The following is a 20,928-nucleotide window of genomic DNA, read 5'->3' as shown; positions in this document are numbered from 1 at the left end:
GAATTTATTAGTAGCTGTTTATTGATCAACGGTTTGATATAAAGTTATTTCAGATCTTCAGAATTTGCCCAAATGGAATCACAAGCATTACAAAGTTTTCTTTTTCCCTTAAAAAAAAGGATAGGGGGCAGGTTGGGAGTACTAGCAGTAGTGACATTTGAGAATAAATTAACAAAAAAAAAATTTAGTCTTATCATTTATTGGTGACAAACACTAAGTTTTACTTACATTCCATGGGGAGAAAAATTCCAGCGTAAACAATGAATCAAAGCAGTACTTAACTTGCAAGCTACCGTGCTTTCCATCTGGACCATGGGCAGGACCTTACTGCACACATTTCTGTGCACAGTAACAACATCAAAAGCAACAGTTTTAGAGATAAACATAGGTAGGTCATTCTTTTCAGCCCTACAGGGAGATGTAATCAACAGTATAAAGCACTCAGGAAAACGAATCTGCAATTTTATATGTACTACATGGAGATCATATCCTGTAGTGTAGTGAAAGCTGTGTGTCCTCAAGAGCCATATGTATATACACACAATTTTAATAACCTTTAAAACAAAGATCAAAGTTCATTTAAGTCCTGTTGCATTAAAAATGAAATAGCAAAGGAGCCAAATGATTGTTTAAAGTTTAAAATTCCTAAATTGTCCAATTTATACAACTGGGAGACTTCATCAAGATTTCTGAGAAATCCAGGACTGTTTCAGCTAAACCAGAGGGCAGACAATTTGCATCACTGAAATGGTCCTGGGTTAGTCCAATAAAATAAAAATGTATAACCATATACACATGGATTTAATCTTTGCCAGTTAGATTATTGATAAAGTCAGTCTCAGAAAAGTTTCTAAACTGTGCTATGTAACTAGATACAATTGAGAAACTCAAATGAAAATTTATATAGTGTCATTTCAATGGAAAGAAAATAATGAAACACAGAATATATATCTCTTTTGGAAAAGAAAGCAGTGGTGATGGTGATGGTGTAGGTACCACAGAAGGTGATGGCCAGCACGCTAGAAAGATTAGTTTGCGCTGAGTAGGAAGCATTTGATTTTTCTCTGGTGCTTTCGGCTCTGGGCCGGCTGGTCCAAGGCCTCTCTCTGGCGTGGGTGTCCAGGATTTGTCCCAAAGTGTTTGAGTGAGCCAGTTTGAGAAGGGGTCGTGCTTTCTGCTTTCTTTTTCTTCTTTCACACAGCAAAAAAATACAAACAAAAATGCACCTCAAAACCAAGCAATGAGGTGCCTAGGGCATAGACCTGCTGGTTTCCAATTGAGCCAGGGCTGCTTGGCAGGCCCCATCTTCTCTTCCCCTACAGCAGCAGCTGCTGTGTGAGGACAAACCATAACACACGTGAGCACAGCCATGGCCACCTCCTTGCATTCCCGCCTTCGTCACCACTGCTGTCTCCAGTTCTTTACCCATCATGTCTCTCGGCCCACTGGAGGTATCAGAAATTCCAAATTTTCAAAGCAGTTTCAGTATTTTCAGTATATGTTGGGGATTTTACAATGGTTCATGGCCAGAAGGGATTCAGCACCTCCCACACCTTTAAGGAAGAAAAATGAAAATGACACTAGTTTTGAAACTTAAGAGAATTACACCCATGATAAAACAAACAAACACAGATAATGAAGCCCAAACACAGGCCCTAGTTTATGATAATTGGATTACAGTAAAGTTTTCACAGGATATACTGTCAAATGAAAAAAGCAAGGAGGAGAATGTGTGCATGGTATGTTATCTCTGGGGGGAAAAGAGGAAAATAAGAAATATATAATTTGTGGAGGAAAACCAAGATGGTGGCATAGGTAAACACCGGAAATTGCTGCCTCCCACAACAACTTCAAAAATACAACGAAAAGACAAAACGGACATCATCCAGAACCACAGGAAGGCTGACTGAGTGGAAATTCTACAACTAGAAGGAAAGAGAAAAGCACACTGAGACTCAGGGGAGCTGTCAAAGTAAAGTGCAGAGGTACGGAGGTGCACGCGGAAAGGGGCTGGCACCTAAGGACTTGGCTGTCTTTTTGAATCGGGAGGGAGTCACAAGCTCTCGACTGCTCTGAACTCCAGTTCCGGGAAGTCTCTGGGGACCCAGGGCTCATACGGCGAGAAACTGGACTGTCTGGCAGCGGGCAGAACTCGGAACTCGAGGGCGGCTTTCCCTCAGAGGTGCTTGCAGCTATTACCAGGACACTGAGACACGGGGCCCCTTAGGGCAGGGGTGAGGATCAGCCATAGCTGCTTGCTCCACCTGTTGATTCCGAGACCCCACCCCACCCAGGCTTCAGCAGAGGCTTTTGCATATGAATGCCCTGGCCCTCTGCAATCTGAAAATTACCTAACAAATTGCAGCTGGGCCAGACAGACCCAGAACTTCCAAGAGAAGGCCCAAGGCCCCACAGCAGCTTGCATTGCTTCACAGCTGGGCCTCATCTGAGCACCTCCAAACCCCCAAAAAGGAAAGGGAATCTGCAGATCTCTTTGTAGCTCCTGCTGGGTAGCCTCAGGCAGAGGCCAAATTAGCACCTCCTTAGATCCAAGAGCCAGTGTACCCAGTGGTCAGAGTGGGACCATCCAGAATACAACTCCTCAGATCCATAAGGGACACATTCAGGGGGCAGACTCAATGAGAACCAAGGCCCCACTGAAGCAAGTCTTGACCCAGAAGGGTGTCTTCAGCACAGAAGTTCTCCCACTGCAGACGCAGCTGATTCTCACAGCCAATTGGCCTGGAGGTCAATTCATCCCAGTGATACCTACAACAATCAAGGCGTAACTACAACAAGACTGCACAAAGCCCACAAGGGGGTGCACCAAGAGTGTCCTCCTCAGGTAATTGGGGAGGCTGAACCACTTGGCCCTAGAGGACACTCAGCACAGAAAACCACTTTATCAACACAGGGAAGCATAAAAAAAGCGGAGACAAAGAAAAAGGACACAAATGACAGAAATGGAGGAAAGCAAACTACTGGATATAGAGTTCAAAACCACACTTTTAAGGTTTTTCAAGAATTTTCTAGAAACTGCCGATAAACTTAATGAGACCTACAAGAAATCTAACGAGACCCTCGAGGTTGTGATAAAGGACCAACTAGAAATTAAGCATACACTGACTGAAATAAAGAATATTATACAGACTCCCAACAGCAGACTAGAGGATCGCAAGAATCAAGTCAAAGATTTGAAATACGAAGAAGCAAAAAACACCCAACCGGAAAAACAAAATGAAAAAAGAATCCAAAAATACGAAGATAGTGTAAGGAGCCTCTGGGACAACTTCAAGCGTACCAACATCCGAATTACCGGGGTGCCAGAGAGAGTGAGCAAGATATTGAAAACCTATTTAAAGAAATAATGACAGAAAACTTCCCCCACCTGGTGAAAGAAATAGACTTACAAGTCCAGGAAGTGCAGAGAACCCCAAACAAAAGGAATCCAAAGAGGACCACACCAAGACACATCATAATTAAAATGCCAAGAGCAAAAGACAAAGAGAATCTTAAAAGCAGCAAGAGAAAGAAACTCAGTTACCTACAACGGAGTACCCATACGACTGTAAGCTGATTTCTCAACAGAAACTTCGCAGGCCAGAAGAGAGTGGCAAGAAATATTTAAAGTGATGAATGCCAAGAACCTACAACCAAGATTACTTTATCCAGCAAAGCTATCATTCAGAACTAAAGGTCAGATAAAGAGCTTCACAGATAAGAAAAAGCTAAAGGAGTTCATCACCACCAAATCAGCATTATATGAAATGCTGAAAGGTATTCTTAAGAAGAGGAAGAAGAAAAAGGTAAAGATAAAAATTATGAACAGCAAATACGTATCTATCACCAAGTGAATCTAAAAATCAAGTGAATAAAAAATCGGATGAACAGAGTAATCTGGTGAATATAATAGAACCAGGGGCATGGAAAGGGAGTGAACTGACAATTCTTGGGGGGAAAGCGGTGTGGGGGTGCAGGAAGAGACTGGACAAAAATCGTACACCTATGGATGAGGACAATGGGAGGGGTAAGGGCAGAGGGTGGGGTGGGAATTGGGTGGAGGAGAGCTTTGGGGGTAAAAAAAGAGGAACAACTGTAATAATCTGAACAATAAAAATTTAATTAAAAAAAAGAAATATATAATTTGCAGGAAGAATGAAGTATCTATACATAAGAAATGTGACTTCTAGGTAGGGGGTGGGGATAATGAGATGGATGGGGACAGCATGAGGGCAAGAGTTATCACAGCATACCTTTTAAAATTATTTTGATTCTGGAAATGTGAATGTATTAACTATTCAAAATTAAATTTAAAAAAAAAAAGTGGAGCTGGGCCAGTGTGACTCAGTGGTTGAGCACTGACCCTTGAACCAGGAGGTCATGGTTCTATTCCTGGTCAGGGCACTTGCCCGGGTTATGGGCTCGATCCCCAGTAGAGGGTGCGCAGGAGGCAGCCAACCAAGGATTTTCTCTCATCATTGATGTTGCTCTCCCTCTGTCTTCCTCTCTCTGAAATCAATGATAATGTATTTTTTAAAAAGTGGAGTTCTTTGCCCCAGACTTGGAAAGCTTTCCAGAGAACAGGACAGGAAGGGACTGAGGCAAATGTTTAACTACTGAGTTGAGCAGACAGTTTTTACTTAATGCAACAAGGACAGAACTGCCTTTCCATGTAAATCAGCTCACTCACACAGACATTGGTCCATTTCCTGTTCTTGGCATCTCTGTACTTTGTTGGTCCAACTCAGACAGCAACTTTAAAATATTCAGTGCAGCCTAACGGAATAAAAAGAAAAGTCTGACCTTAGCCACTGCTCGAGACCACAGCATAAGACACTGATTAGGGAGGGGAGAGATTTTCCTATTGCCCAACAAAGAGGTGGTCCCACTAAATAAACTTTTTCTTTAATGTCTGAACTTTTAATTTAATATTTACATTAAATCACCTGTTAATTTTATTACATATTTCCTGCTAGTATTTTTAACCTTGTAACAGGACTGTTACATCATATTTCCTTGTTAGAATACATTACCTTTGGAGACATTAATTTGATGGATACATTATATTCCATTAGGTCAATATGCCAAAGTTTATGCAGATAAATCAATTTCTTTTCTATTTTAGTATTTCTTATAACAAAAGTTTCATCTGAACAGAATACCAAAGTAAGGGGCTTTCTACAGCTGCCAGAACTTGGGCCTGCAATACCTGCTCCTGGTAAGAGGTAGACTAAATACGGTATCTGGAAGAGGTCCAGGATCCAAGGTCCACAAGGGAAGGGTTGGCTAAAGCTGATGAGTTCTCATAAACATAATGTGAAATCAATCCAGGAAACTAAGGAAAAAATCTTCAGAAACATGAAATCTATAAAATAATAAACTGTCTAGAGTCTGTTGGAGACCCCTTTACCTATCTTTCTGAGACCAGTAACAGGGTGGAACCAGACCCGCAGTGAGGGAGAACATACCATGTCATGGCAGGACTCCAAATCCTTCCCAATACCGTGGCTGATCAGAGGTGGCTGAGAGGAGCAATTGATAAGAGATACAAACTCATTCTTGTTGTTTTTGGGGAAGTCTTTGTATTCAACCTGAGGAGGAAAAGAAAACTGAGGCAAGGGTAGGGAAGTACACATATGAATTGGACCGTGGCTCTGGGCCCGGCAAAGAGGGAAATAGCACTCTCACTCCCTGGTCTCAGCACCTGACATGCTCAGTCGGCACAAAAGACGGCCAGGGGCCTGCTACTGAGGAGGGCCTGGGGATGCAGGCAGAGCATGGCCCGTTCCCAGGAACCTAGATGTCTACTCAAAACCCGGCTGAAAGAAGCCATGCCCTTTCCTACCAGGCAGAAAGGGGCAGCGCAATGAATGTGTTCTCACTGAAATCTAAATTCTTACCGACCACTAGGTCAGAGGCTTTATTATTATGGTTGGCTTGGATAGTTAAAATTTTATTACCAAAAGTCACGGATTTTCTTTTACCATACAGGCTTGTAATACTTTCCATACCTTTCTACCCTTCCTCAGGATGACCCTTTTACCATGCTTGCCTTACCCATCCCCCTAGGCAGCTTGATTTAAAGAAAAAGGAACAGCTCTGGCTGGCGTAGCTCTGTTGGTTGGGCGTTATCCAGTCTACCTAAAGGTGGCCAGTTCGATTCCTGGTCAGGGCACATTCTGGGTTGCAAGCTCAGAGGCAGCTGACTGATGTTTGGCTCTCCAATCAATGTTTCTCTCTCTCCCCCTTAAAAGTCAATACAAAATGTTAAAAAAAAAAAGCCTGGCATGGCTCAGCGGTTCAGCATCAACCTATCAGGGCATATGACAAGGTTGTAGGCATAATCCCCAGTGGGGGTGTGCAGGAGGCAACCTATCAATGATTCTCTTATCATTGATGTGTCTATCTATCTCTCCCTCTCCTTTCCTCTCTGAAATCAATAAAAATATATTTGTAAGCAAATCTTAAAAAAAAAAAAAAAAAAAAAAAAAAAACAGGAACAAGATGCAAAGTTTGTTTTCTGAGAGAAACCCAAAGATGACTGCACTGAGGTACAGACTACACGGCTCAGGCTTAGCAGTTACCTGGAATCCCTGGACTCTGGAAAGATAATCCAACTGCTCAGAGGGTCTTGTGAGAGGTCCATGGGGTACGTGGCCTGAAGAGATGTTATTCTTTAAAATGGTCTCAGCTGTGGGCGAGGTGCCCCCATATAACAATTCACGGGCTATCATGGCAGTTACTGTGGCCTTGGCAGGATTCGGAGCTGCCCGGGTAAAATCTTTGGTGTGATGTCCTTGACTGACTCCTACGGCCTGGGCAACCTCGGGCACCATAGGAAGAATTCCAGCAGGCAGCTGCTGATGACTAAGATAAGGCATCCTAAACTCGTCCTCTTTATTGCCTAGAAAGGGACACAGACGAATCAATGCAAGCGCACACACACTGCCTGCCTGGAAAGACCTCACCCGGCCTACTCTCTGCACACATGGGCACACAATGATGCAGAACTGAAACACATTGTAAATCATTCACTGGGCACCTGCTATTACCAGGAACCATGCAAATCCCAGAATCACATTCAGATTGAAACAATATTAACATCACACTTACTAGTCCCATTTTCATCCCCAGAGACAGGTTCAAAAAAGGTTACTTTTCTTCCATCCCCTGGTTTCTTTATCGGTGTCTTTAAAACAAACAAACAAACAAAAGGCTATGAGTATAAACAAAACTGTTGAAAAATTACTTCCTCTCTCTAAAAATATTATGAATTCCAACCAGCATAATCTTTGATTTTCACACTTTAAGAATCTGAGGAGGCAATCAGCAGTAACCTCCTCCCAAAGCGTGAGCACCAGTTTGCTTTTGCCGCCCAGCAAGCCTTAAGGCAAAGCCAGTGCTCCCCCGCAGTGTACAGACCCACCCCTGCCAGCTGGCCCATGGGAGCATCTAACTGCACCGGACTAAACGCTGAGCCTCTGTCTGCGCTAACAGGAAGAGAGGGGAACATTAAACCAGAAAAAGAAGATACTAGATTGGCAGAGCCCAAGGTGGAGAAGACACTTTAAACAAGCTACACAATATTTCTTGGAGCTAAAATCCAATTAAGAGGTAAGGTGACATTTCTGTACACTGACAAACTTACGGGGAAATGTTACTAGATAAAAATTTTGTCAAACACAAGGTCTCCTTTCTGAGAAAGTAAGGTACCTGAAAGCCAAGTCTAGGATCTACGCAGATTCTCTGATGAGTATTTGGGGTCCCACTTATTAACTATGTGGCCACAGTGGGTGCCACTTCTCACCACTGATACAACTAACCGGCAAAGGTGAATGAATCAGTCCTGGGTTTTTCATGTTTAATCCAATAGAAGCTTTCAGTAACTAGAGACAAGGTCAGTCAAGGTTAAGGGTAGTGCTTAAGAGTCTTAGCAGAAGTAAAATTTTCAATATAAGATTAGTTTTATATAGTTTTAAATTTATAAAGAAACTAGTGGCCCGGTGCATGGATTTGTGCACACTGAAAGGAAATTAATTAGAAGAAATATTTTAATATCGCTATTTGCCCTTTCTCTATAATAGAAGTGTCAGAGATGAAAATTAGTAGAATGTATATAAAAATATATAAATTAGTTAATAAACAACATAACAAAGACATGATATAAAAACACTGATAAAAGCAATGACTGATAAATTGATTAAACTTACTCTATTATCTTCCTGTACACCACATTAAAAGTAAAAAAAATTTCAGAGTGCTTGACTAATTTCCCTTGAGATGAAGTATTTACAACTTTAATGTCACAAGCTCTTCAAACTCGAGAGAAAGCAACATATAACTGACCATGTCCAAAAACAGGTTCAGGTAGGAATATTCCTACTCTGTCTAGAGTTTGTCCTTGCAATTTATTAATAGTCATCGCAAATGCTGGCATCACAAGAAACTGTCTTCGAAATAATTTAAATGGGAGGCCAGTGTAAAAGGGGGACAAATCAATTCTTGGAATCAGAAATTCTTCTGCAGATCCTGTTAATACTTCAACTTCAATTATGTTAGATTGCAATCCTTTGATAATAAATCTAGTACCATTACAAATACCCCATTTACTATTAAGATTTCTCAGTAGCATGATGATTGCACCTACTTTCAACTTTAATTTATGACACAGCATTCCCGAAGGAGTAATACTATTAAGAAATTCAGTGGGAAAATTTTCCTTTTTGGCATCATCTGATGAATCGATGGAATCATCACTCAAATAGTTGTAAAAATCTCTATGGAGTATATCCAAAATTTCTTCATTTAATTTATGAACGTGCTCATTTTTAGGACAAAGAAACAATCGACAATGACAGATCGAAACACATGTGTGCAATTGGTGCCAGTGAGAGCATTATATGTATCTCGCATACGCGGGTCAATGTTTATTTTTAAATTGCCAGTGCGCATATGTACTGGCCAGTCAGTTGGTTGGACAGACATATGGTCGGTCACTTAGCCTTTTATATCGTCCCATATAATAAAAGCCTAATATGCTAAGTGTCTGACCCTTCGACCACTTGCTATGACGTGCACTGACCACCAGGATGCAGATGCTCTGACTGGTAGGTTAGCTTGCTGCTGGCGTCCAGCTGATCAGGACTGGGCAAGATGGGCCAGACATGCTCTGGAGCCCTCCCACAGTCCCTCCACGGCCCCAATCATGCACAGGGCCTCTAGTCTATAGATAAGAAAACTCAAGTCTAAACTATGGCTTTGGCCATAACTCTAAAATCACACTATCGCAATGTCCCAGAAAAATCAAAGCCTGCTCCACAACTCACGAGAGCCCAAGTTGATGCATCTTTTATATGGACCTCATTCTAAGAGTACAAATGACAGAATCACACATTCATTAATTTCAAACCCCATTATCCAGCAACCCACTAACACAGTGGTTCTCAACCTTCTGACCCTTTAAATACAGTTCCTCATGTTGTGACCTAACCATAAAATTATTTTTGTTGCTACTTCATAACTGTAATGTTGCTACTGTTATGAATCGTCATGTAAATATCTGATATGCAGGATGGTCTTAGGCGACCCCTAAGGGTCGTTCGACCGCCAAAGGGGTAGCGACCCACAGGTTGATTACCGCTGCACTAACGGAAAGGAGCAAGCTGCCCTCCAGCAAAGTATCCTAGACCACAAAGATACTGGAACAATAACACGACCCAGAGTAATTTTTGTGGCCATGGACATGCAACTCTCTTTCTGACTACATTATAATAATCCAAATGGAGAAGATGCTGCACAGCAGGGCTGCTTTATGGCTCAGAGGTACCAGAGTCCCCCAGGTTAAGGGGAGAAGATCATCTTGCAATTAGAGAGCAAGGACACAGAGACCCACGCAGTCACCTTCTCTTCTGATTTGAGGGCTGGTTTGGTGGGCTGAGCCTGCGGGACTTTGAAACCAAGAATCTCCAGCATGTTCTCAGCTGCGTTGCGTTTGGCCACCTTCTTATTGGTGCCTGTTCCCTCCGCAGTATGGTTTCCAACCTTCACCTGCAGAAAGAAGGCAGGACTCATCAGTGCTTAAACCTTCAGCGTAAAGACCAGTCAGGAACTGATGTGCTGGCCAAAGAATCCAGCAACGGTTGAAGCCAGACATCTTACCAGTGGCACCCGGGAGCTGCTTGCACCAGCTTGCGAGAGCAGACTGGTAAATATGCAGGAATTGGGAGAGCTCATTGTTACAAGGCAGCCATTATCGAACTGTGTATTATATAAGCTTATAATTAAGTTATTTTAACAGGTAATGAATACTTAAGACACATCACTTTCTAATTTGACTACATTTGGCAGTTATCTATGCTTCTGAAGTTCTTTACATGTTATATTTAAATATTTTTACTGATTTTGAGAGAGAGAAGAGAAAGGGAGAGAAAGACAGAAACGTTGATGTGAGAGCACATCGATTTGCTGCCTCCTGCACACCCCCTACTGGGGATCGAGCCCGCAATCCAGGCATGTGCCCAGCTGGGAATCGAACTGACAACTTTTTGGTGCACGGGACAATGCCCAACCAACTGAGCCACACTGGCCAGGGCACATCTGTTGTATTTGTATGGTGGAAATATTGTATAATTGTGTGCTGCTGCTCATCTCTTCCCGACTCCATAACCAGGTGTGGAAACAGCCATGATTGGGGTTTTATACCACCGAAATCTGCAAACTCTATAGAGCAAGAATTAAGTTGTTTTGTTGAGTGTCTATTCTAGACTTAAGTGATGGAGAAAGGGTTAATAATGCAGATTAAGTTTAAAAGTATGTCAAGTCTCAGCTATGACATTATAACTAGAAAAAACTGAAAATTCTAGTCTTCAAAATTATTATGATTGAGTAGAGAAGTCACTTATATTGTTTACAAATAAGAGAAGTTCCAACATGTCTTTGATGTTTTACTTTCATCTCACTTGTTAATGTAAACAAAAATAGCAGCCCTGTACAGAGAAGTAAGCCTTTAAGGCACCAAGTTACTGCAAGCAACGTGGACTTAACATGGACAATGTTGATGCCAGGGAGCGGACCACTGGCCCAACACACTGGACCTGGGGTCTGGTCAGGCTCTGAGATGGGACGAAGTCAGAGAAGGGCCCTCCACAAGCTGCACTAACCCACCTGCATCACAAACTCCCTGCGGCGCGGGAGGCCTCGCTCTGTGAGAAGCATGTACTCCGGCTCCTTCTCCTTTTTCGCCTGCTGGATCTGGGCCAGTCTGCTAATAGGGTTCATCACCTGGCCATGTTCTGGGCCACTCTGTACCTGAGAAACAATTATTACAGAAATCATGTGCCTTGTTAGTCACAGAAACAACCTTGCCAATTCAGAGATCAGGACATGACAAGAGTTACTTTTATATTGATCTAATAGCTCCAAATTAAGCTTCTCTTTTTTAAAACCTATTTTTAATTGAAAGATGTTTAATGATTTTCTATGATTGTTCTAAAGTGATTTTAAGGTCTTCCTGGCAAACCAACATCAACATTTCACTATGAGTAGGCAAGCATCATTGTAATCTCTGCTTTTTAACAATTTCAACAAATTACAATGAAAAGGTAGAAAAATAAGAACACTACTCCTAAAATTTCCCATAACTCTGTATTATAAGATGGGTTCCCAGCTTTCTTAACAATGACTCAAATCCAGAAACGATTAAAAACAAATTTTTTTTCAAGCTGATGCTACATTGAAAGAACCCCACAGTGGGCACCTTCAGCTTCAAGGAGTCCTCACCTCTTCTGACGAGGAGTGACCTTCAGCAGAAAAAGAAAATTGCTGAAGTATGCTATTAAGAAAATAAAGAAAACTTCAAAAGTATGCTAACTTTTCTATGTATAGATGCTAACTTATGTGTAAGAAAAATTTGGATGTTCATACAGCATGAAACCGTATTGACAATACTGACATTCATAAATGTCCCCACATGGACTCTGTCCCTTCTTTGGGGTTGAAGTGGAGAAGCAATATAATTTTTGATAGATCCATTGGTATGACTCAAAACTCCAAAACAGGGTTTATAGTGAGATGTCTCACTCCTATATCTGCCCCTAGCCAGCTTTCCTCCCATGAATCTCCTTCACAATGGAACAGTACAGCAGTCCACGAGATAGAGGAAGCGTGGTTCACTCCTATTCCCACGGGTGGGCACTGACTGCCCTTGTGATCACAGGGCTGCGAGCACACCCACGTCCATTAGACATGTGCAAGCCCGTGGGTAACTCCACTGAACCCGGCTCAGTGTCCTTACCTGACTGACCTGGGACTCCCAAGAGAACTATACAAAGTGGCCGTGTAAAGGGTGTCTGGGGCCTGGCGTGTGCACATTAGCTCCCTCCCCTTCCACTAGAGGCAGCAGCCAGCCTCCTCAGCTCCCCAATCGTCTGCGGGCAGTGAAAACACCCTCTTCATTCAGATAGGTGCTTACCCTGGCTATGGGTTTTGTTTTCTTTTTGATTCGGGGCTTCACCCGCTCAACTACAGGCAGGGGTGGTAACTTCTTCAGCTCCTCAAGAATAGCTATAGCAGCGTTTTTCTTTGAAATCTTCTTGCTCTTCCCTTCACCTTCCCCCACAAACTCCCCAACGGACACCTTGGTCACAAAGCTCTTCATGTGGGGTGGGCCAGTCTCCCGGGCGACCTGTTTTAGAGGGAAAGACTGAGTGAAAGCATGACAGACACTTATTACAAGCTGCAGGGAACACTGGTTAGTACACTACTTCACATGAGACACAGGTAAAGGGGAACTAAGGACAAAATTCATTAAGTCAGTGGTTCTCAACCTTCTGGCCCTTTAAATACAGTTTCTCATGTTGTGACCCAATCATAAAATTATTTTCATTGCTACTTCATAACTGTAATGTTGCTACTGTGATGAATCGTAATGTAAATATCTGACATGCAGGATGGTCTTAGGCGACCCCTGTGAAAGGGTCGTTCAACCGCCAAAGAGGTCGCAACCCACAGGTTGAGAACCGCTGCAATAAGTGAAGGGAGCCTAAATGTCGGCAAAATGAAACAGTGATCATGCTGAATACTTTTTCTTATTTTTTCAAATTTTTTAATGTTCTGGGGTCTGAAGTATCCAAACCAGGGCAACGTTTTCTATTACCACCTTCCTAAAAACATGGCTCACATCTCCACAGGTCACAGAACGTCCACCACGAACAGCATAAAGGAAGCTGTCCCAGCAAAGCCCAGAAATAACTGCAGCACAAAGAGTTTGAGTTTAATATTGAACTTTATTAAATACTGGCTGCTATGCAGCTGTAAAGAAGAATGAGAAAACCTCTAACACTAAGAGTGATTAAAAACTACTGGCTCAGTAAGTAAAAAAAGCAATCTGCAGAAGAGTATATATGATCCCCTAACTTGTGTTAAAACAGAGTTTTACATATATGTATACATATACACATGTACGTATACATAGACATGTGTTTATACAGTGATTTAAACACACACACACACACACACACACAAACTTTCTCAAAATTAAAACTGCTCATTAAAAAACATTTAAAGCCGAAACCGGTTTGGCTCAGTGGATAGAGCGTCGGCCTGCGGACTGAAAGGTCCCAGGTTCGAATCCGGTCAAGGGCATGTACCTGGGTTGCGGGCACATCCCCAGTAGGAGATGTGCAGGAGGCAGCTGATCGATGTTTCTCTCTCATCGATGTTTCTAACTCTCTATCTCTCTCCCTTCCTCTCTGTAAAAAATCAATAAAATATACTTAAAAAAAAAAACATTTAAAAAGTGAAAAAGGGGACCTATAAAATGACAGCAAATATTTGCAATATATGTATCTGAAACAAAGGACTGATATCCAGAATATTTAAAGAACTCCTACAAGTCAATAATAAAAAGATAAACTACTCAATTAAAGAAAAGCTTGAACAGGTATTTTACAAAATAAGAGCTCTAGCCCTAACCGGTTTGGCTCAGTTAATAGAGCATGGCCCGAGGACTACAGAGTCCCGGGTTCAATTCTGGTCTGATATCTCAGTAGCAGGGTGAACCCTGGCCCTGGTCAGGGTGCATGTGGGAGGCAACCAATCAATGTCTCTCTCTCTCTCTCTCTCCCCCTGCCTTCCACTCTATCAAAAAAAAAAAAAAAAAGTCAATGAAAAAATATCCTCTGATGAGTACTAACAAACAATCAATCGAAGCGCTCTACATGGCCAAGAAGCATTTAAAAGAGTGTTCACCAGCAGTGTTGTGTTCCCAAGATGAGAACAAGAGGCATCTCAACAGAGGCCTTGATTGCCCTACACCGAAAGAGGTGTGCTGGCAAGAGCCCAGCTTGCACAGTCGCTGCGACTGATTTTAGGGAGCTCCCCCAGGTTACCTCCTCCACCACACCTCCCATACTGACAGCCTAGATTCTGAAATTCTCCCTCCCTCAACAGTGCTCTCCATGTCTTCAGAGCAGCCACCCTGATGGTTCATGTCAAATTCACAGCCCAGCCTGACCCCTCAGCAACCATTTTCACTGTCTATTCACATCATGATCCCACCAATCTACACTTGGAGTTTGACCTGTGGTCAAATCACAAATGCCTCTCAGTGATTTTCTAACTAAAACTATGTATTTTATCAAAAAATCAAGTTGTAAAAAAAAAAAAAAAATCAAGTTGTATACTTTTTTTGAAGTACTGTATGCATGGCTCCTGTCTTCTATCAAACATCTAACCCAGCTTTCCTATGTGACAGAATTCACTATCAAAAGCTTAGTTAAGAAAGAATAGTCTGTTCATTTAGTCAATAAATATTTGTGGAGCATCCGATATATGCCAGGTAACCTGCCAGGCACAAGAGATAGAACTGTTAGGAATAATGGAAGCCTTTGTTCAACCTAATAATGGAAGTTAATATGAACCTTTGACATATGAGTTATTTAAGTATTCACATCAACTGGTTTGGTTCTCAATGCCACAAACTGTAATGTTTTAAATTATTACTTTAAAATAAATAAATACTTTAAAAGATATTCACCACTAGAGGGCACTCCCACCATTTCTTTTGTGACTTTGAAAACTCCCGGCTACAGTTACTGGTTCCTGCACACCCATCTGAAAGCCAAATCTGAAACTGAAGCAAAAGTGGAAGTGCAGTGAAAGACATCTGGTCCCCAAATCCCACAGAGCCACATCTAAAATGGCAATCCCTCACTAAGGTTCCAGAAAGCTCCGTGACTCTCAGGCAGGGTTGCAACTAGTGTGAGCAAGTGATAAGCTTCACAGGGATTCAAGGCCCTGGCCCCAGCAGTCATCTCTGTAACCCTGAAGTGACCCAGGAAGCCAGACATCTCTGACTCTCAATCTTTTTTTTTTTTTTTAAATATATTTTATTGATTTTTTACAGAGAGGAAGGGAGAGAGATAGAGAGTTAGAAACATCAATGAGAGAGAAACATTGATCAGCTGCCTCCTGCACATCTCCTACTGGGGATGTGCCCGCAACCCAGGTACATGCCCTTGACCGGAATTGAACCTGGGACCCTTCAGTCCGCAGGCCGACGCTCTATCCACTGAGCCAAACCGGTTTCGGCTGACTCTCACAATCTTGATACCACTCCTTCCAATATTTGCAAATCCATTTTCATGCCACTCTAGTCCCTCAGGAGGTGGAGGAAAGGAACATGTCTTCCCTTCCCAAGGATACCTTGTGGCTTCTTGGGGTAAAGCTCCCGCCTAACAACTAGTCCTGTCATTCTGTATGTCCCCTGTCTCACTGCCTCCCCAATCCCTATCTCCCACCCCCAACAGAGGGAAAAAAGCTGGAAGGAATGAAGGGCCAGGTAGTAAGACACCAGCCCTAGAACCACCTGGTGCTCTGCACTCTGGAAGGGGAACAATATAAACCTGGTCTTGAATGCCAGAACAGGGAAGGGGTAGTTGTGGAGGGGTGTAGGGTGGCCCTGTTTTTCAAGTGCACCTCTCCACCACCACCTGCGCCCCATGGCAGGCAGGTTAACACTGCTAAGCTGTAGGAAAGAAATCATCATCAATCAGCTGATGGCAGGGATAGGGAACATCTCGCCCAAGGGCCGTTTAAGGCCCATGAAATCATTTGGTCTGGCCCTGCCCAGGCAAATAGGGGTGAGTTAATTAAATGTTTGACCAACTAGAGCAGGCTAATTTTTATGTCCATAATTTTGTATGGCCCGTGAATGATGTTATAAATATCTAAATGGCCCTTAGCAGAAAAAAGGTTCCCCAACCCTGGATTAGATTGATTAGGATGCTAGCACATAATATAAGCTACACACACACACACACACACACACACACACACACACAAACACACTAGCCCTGTGCACGAATCTGTGCGCCAGTAGCTTGCCAATAGCTCGCTGCCGCCCTCCTGTAGCTCCCCTCTGCCCTCCCCTGCCCCATAGCTTGCTGCCCTGCCCCCTCTTGTAGCTCTCCGCCTCCCGCTTGTAGCTCGCTGCCCAACCCTCCTGCTGATCTGTGATCGGTAGGTCATTACAGTTCACGGCATAACAACCATTTGCATATTACATCTTTATTATATAGGATATGTGTGTGTGTGTGTGTGTGTGTGTAATATATATACTTTTTTTATTGATTTCAGAGAGGAAGGAAGAGGGAGAGAGAGATAGAAACATCAATGAAGAGAGAGAATCACTGGTTGGCTGCCTCCTGCATGCCCCACACTGGGGATGAAGCCTGCAACTTGGGCATGTGCCTTGACTGGGAATCAAACCATGACCTCCTGGTTATAGGTCAATGTTCAATCACTGAGACACCGGTCGGGCAGAAGGTATATGAAAAGTCAGGCATAAAATATGGGGATCAGCTGTAACTGCAAAACACTACAAAAGAAGTTTATGAATCACTTTGAATTATTTTAAGAAGATGTCCCACTGCAAATTACATTTGCCTAAAATAATAATGTGTGAGTTTAAAGCTCTTTGGAAAACTAAATCTATTCTATTTACAATGTTGAAAGACCAAAGGATTGATAAAGAAATCTGCATTGTACATTAAAACATAATCTTGGGGGGTGGAAGTGACAGGGAGAGGTCAATGGGGGGGGAAGGAGACATATGTAATACTTTCAACAATAAAGAATTAAAACAACAAGAACAACATAACCCTGCATAACCAAGCATGGAAATCAAAAGAAAATAGACATATGGCACATTCTAAGGAAAATGTTTGAAAAAATTCTCCTTTACCTGACTAGTCTATTTGGACTCACTTTATCTTTGAACGAAAAACGCATTAAATATTATTGTCCATTTTCTTCTCTTTTAGACATTTTATTTCTTAAATCTTTATTGTTGAAAGTATTACAAATATCCCCCTCTCTTTTCCTCTCCATTGCTCCCCTCCACATGGACCCCACCCCACCCCAGGCCTTCACCACCCTATTGTCTGTGTCCATGGGTAATGTATATATGGATGTAAGTTATGTGTTTATTAATCTCTTCCCACCCCCTCACCCCTTTTCCCTCTGAGATTTATCAGTCTGCTCCATGTTTCCATGCCTCTGGTTCTATTAATCAGTTTATTTTGTTTGATTCTTTGTTCATTTATTTTGACTTTTAGATTCAATTGTTGATAGACATTTATTGCAATTTTATTGTTCATAATTTTTATCTCCCCCCCCTTCTAAAAAAATACCCTTCAAAATTTCATGTAATACTGGTATGGTGGATGATCTCCTTAGCTTTTTTTTGTCTGGGAAGCTCTTTATCTGACCTTCAATTAGAAATGACAGCTTTGCTGGATAGAGTAATTGGTTGTAGGTCTTTTGAGCTTCATCATTTTGAATACTAGTATTTCTTGCCACTCCCTTCTGGCTGCAAAGTTTCTGCTGAGAAATCAGATGACAGTGGTATGGGCCCTCCCTTTTCTCTTGCTGCTTTTAAGACTCTGTCTTTAATCTTTGGCATTTTAATTATGATATGTCTTGGTGCAAACCTCTTTGGGTTCCTCTTTTTTGGGACTCTCTGCCCTTCCTGAACTTGTATGTCTATTTCTTTCACCAGGAAGGTAAGTTTTCTGTCATTATTTTTTCAAATAGGTTTTCAATTTCTTGCTCCCTCTCCTCTCCTTCTGGAACCCCCATAATTCAAATATTGGTATGCTCGAAGTTATCCCAGAGGCTCCTTACACTATCTTTGTATTTTTGGATTTTTTCTTTTTGCTCTTTGGATTGGGATTTTTGTTTTGTGTTGTTTTTTTGCTTCCTCATATTCCAACCAGCTGGTTTGGTTCTCAGCGTCCTCTACTTTACTGTTGATTCCCTATAAATTATTCATTTCAGTTAGTGCAGCGGTTCTCAACCTGGGGGTCGAACGACCCTTTCACAGGGATTGCCTAAGACCATCGAAAACACATATATAATTACATATTGTTTTTGTGAATAATCACTATACTTTCATTATGTTGAATTTGTAACACTGAAACTGGGGGTCACCACAATATGAGGAACTGTATTCAAGGGTCGCGGCACTAGGAAAGTTAAGAACCACTGAGTTAGTGCATCCTTCATTTCTGATGTTTTTTATGTCGATGATAACAAAGTTCCTTGAATTTCTCACTATGTTTCTTGAAGTTCTCAGTAAGTTCCTTGAGTACCCTTATAGCCATTGTTTTGAACGCTGTATCTAGTTGTTTGTTTGCTTCCATTTCATTTAGTTCTTTTCCTAGAGATTTCTTCTGTTCTTTCATTTGTGACATGTTTGTCTCCACATTTTGGCTGCTTCCCTGTGTTTGTTAGAGCCCCTATGTCTCCTGGAGTTGGTAGACTGGCCTTGTGTAGTAGGTGTCTTGTAGGGCCCACTGACTCAACCTCCCAAGTCACCTGAGCTGGACACTCTCAGGTGTCCTCAAACTACAGTCCGCGGGCCACATGCGGCCCGCCGAAAACATTTATCCGGCCCGCTGGGTGTTTTTGCTGCCTCTGTGTGCATTGGAATTTGTTCATAGTTTTTTTTTATAGTCCGGCCCTCCAATGGTCTGAGGGACAGTGAACTGGCCCCCTGTTTAAAAAGTTTGAGGATCCCTGCTCTAGGTGCTTCCCTGTTTAAGCTGTGTGCACTGTCCTGCTATTGGTGCCACTGGGAGGGATTGACGTTCCAGGCCAATGGCTGTGAGAACCAGCTGCGACCACAGTGGAAGAGCTGCTGTGTAGGAGATGCCCCTATGGAGTAGGACTTGCTTCAGTGGAACTTTGGTGCTCATTGAGTCTGCCCCGTGAGTGTGTTGCTCATGGATGTGGTAGGTATCCATTTTCAACTAACAGCGGTTATTGTTTTTAGACCATAAAGCTCCAAGTACTGGGAACTCCAACATGGCGGCCGGTAGAACTGGAGTGAGGAAGTGTGTGTAAGGGAATGAGAGGGGAGTGTGTGGATGTGCGGGTGTGTGTGTGTGTGTGTGTGTGTGTGTGTGTAAAACAGATCTCAAAGGAGTCTTGGGGGCAGGCAATTCGGGCTTTCCTGGACAAAGAGCCCCTGCTATGGCCACAGGCACTCTCTAGGCATGTGGGGCTCTAGATCAGAAGCCACACCGTCTTGAAAGGGGGAGCAGCAGAAGCTAGGAGCCCAGTCTCGCCACCACCCAGACTAGGCTTGGACACCACTCTGGACCTCACAGTGAGTTGAACACCAGCGGGACATTGCACCGGCTCCCACCACAGGCTCCAACCCAGACATGCTGTGGCAAAAGCCAGAGGGACCCTGAGTGTCTACAACTGACACTTGCAGGACCAGTTCTGTGGGGGAAAGTAGAGCTCAGAACAGGGACAACCAAGGTGTGAGACTCAGGGAAGACCCAGCCTCTAGGCTAAGGAGTCACCAACCACTAGATTACTAGGGGTTTCAACCTCTGGGACCTCAATCAGGTTGCTCAGGGCCAGAAGGGACAGTCACTCATATTCACCTATACTGGAGCAATTCCCAGGAGGCCCAGGTCCACCAAGGGACCAGATTCAACAACCTCAGAGCAAAATCTAGATAGGCCCACAAATAGTGGACCCAAAGATATTTGAGTGTGTGAGTGTGAGTCTGTGAGTGTGTGTATGTGTGTGTGTGTGTGTGTTTCTGTTTTTTGGGGGGTGTGTATTTTTATTGTTGTTTCTCCTTTTTATTCTTTCTTCTTGCATATCTCAAATTTCTCTCTTTCGTTTGATTCTATTCTACTTTAGCCTATTCCTATTAATTTGTCTTGTTTTGTTTTTTTCTCATTTCTTTTGTTTTACTATCTATATCTGAATATACCCATTATTACTACATTTTAAATTCATTATTATTTCATTTATTGTTTCCTCTTCTTTCTTCCTTATACTAGATCTTTTAGCTTCCTTCTTGCTTCCATATAGCCATTTTTTTCATCTTATTCTTTCTTCCTTTTTCTTTTTTAAAAAAATATATTTTATTGATTTTTTACAGAGAAGAAGGGAGAGGGGAGGGAGAGGGATAGAGAGTGAGAAACATCGATCAGCTGCCTCCTGCAACCAAGGTACATGCCCTTGACCAGAATCAAACCTGGGACTCTTGAGTCCACAGGCCGATGCTCTATCCACTGAACCAAATCAGTTAGGGCCTCCCTTTTTCTTTATATCCCCTCTAAGTTTTTGGTTGTGTGTCTTTTAGAATACTTTTTATTTTTTCCTTCCCTTTGCTTTCTCTTCTTTTTCCTTCTTAGTCTATCCTGTTGTTGCTGAATTGAGTAGATTGATTTTCATGGTGTCTTTGGTTTGGCCCTGTTGTGTTTTATTCTGTTCCATCAGCACCTACAGAACAGCTGGCACAATGACACTGGGGTTGAACCTCATTGGCAGCAAGTCAGAAGGGAGATTCTTCCTACAAATGGGACATCAACAATCAAGTCCCAATTACAACAGGCAACCCCA

The 20,928-nt window shown here is 42.5% G+C and overlaps 1 protein-coding gene across 1 annotated transcript in view; it reads right to left on the bottom strand.

Annotated features, from left to right (window-relative positions):
- The window catches only part of STAU1 (staufen double-stranded RNA binding protein 1), a gene marked incomplete at its 5' end in the record, with an annotated part of 44,790 nt that continues 23,862 nt past the window's right edge, over nucleotides 1-20,928 (bottom strand). The window contains 8 exons of the mRNA XM_081098034.1: nucleotides 1-1,553; nucleotides 4,691-4,776; nucleotides 5,469-5,591; nucleotides 6,585-6,904; nucleotides 7,114-7,189; nucleotides 9,901-10,047; nucleotides 11,164-11,307; nucleotides 12,470-12,700. Coding sequence (XP_080954160.1) covers nucleotides 1,538-1,553; nucleotides 4,691-4,776; nucleotides 5,469-5,591; nucleotides 6,585-6,904; nucleotides 7,114-7,189; nucleotides 9,901-10,047; nucleotides 11,164-11,307; nucleotides 12,470-12,700 — 1,143 coding nt within the window. The 3' untranslated portion in view covers nucleotides 1-1,537. The remainder of the gene's footprint in view (nucleotides 1,554-4,690; nucleotides 4,777-5,468; nucleotides 5,592-6,584; nucleotides 6,905-7,113; nucleotides 7,190-9,900; nucleotides 10,048-11,163; nucleotides 11,308-12,469; nucleotides 12,701-20,928) is intronic.

The sequence above is a fragment of the Myotis nattereri genome, assembly GCF_964212035.1.
Source record: "Myotis nattereri genome assembly, chromosome: 8".
Classification (NCBI taxonomy): Eukaryota; Metazoa; Chordata; class Mammalia; order Chiroptera; family Vespertilionidae; genus Myotis; species Myotis nattereri.
This window is presented reverse-complemented; position numbering and strand designations above follow the sequence as displayed.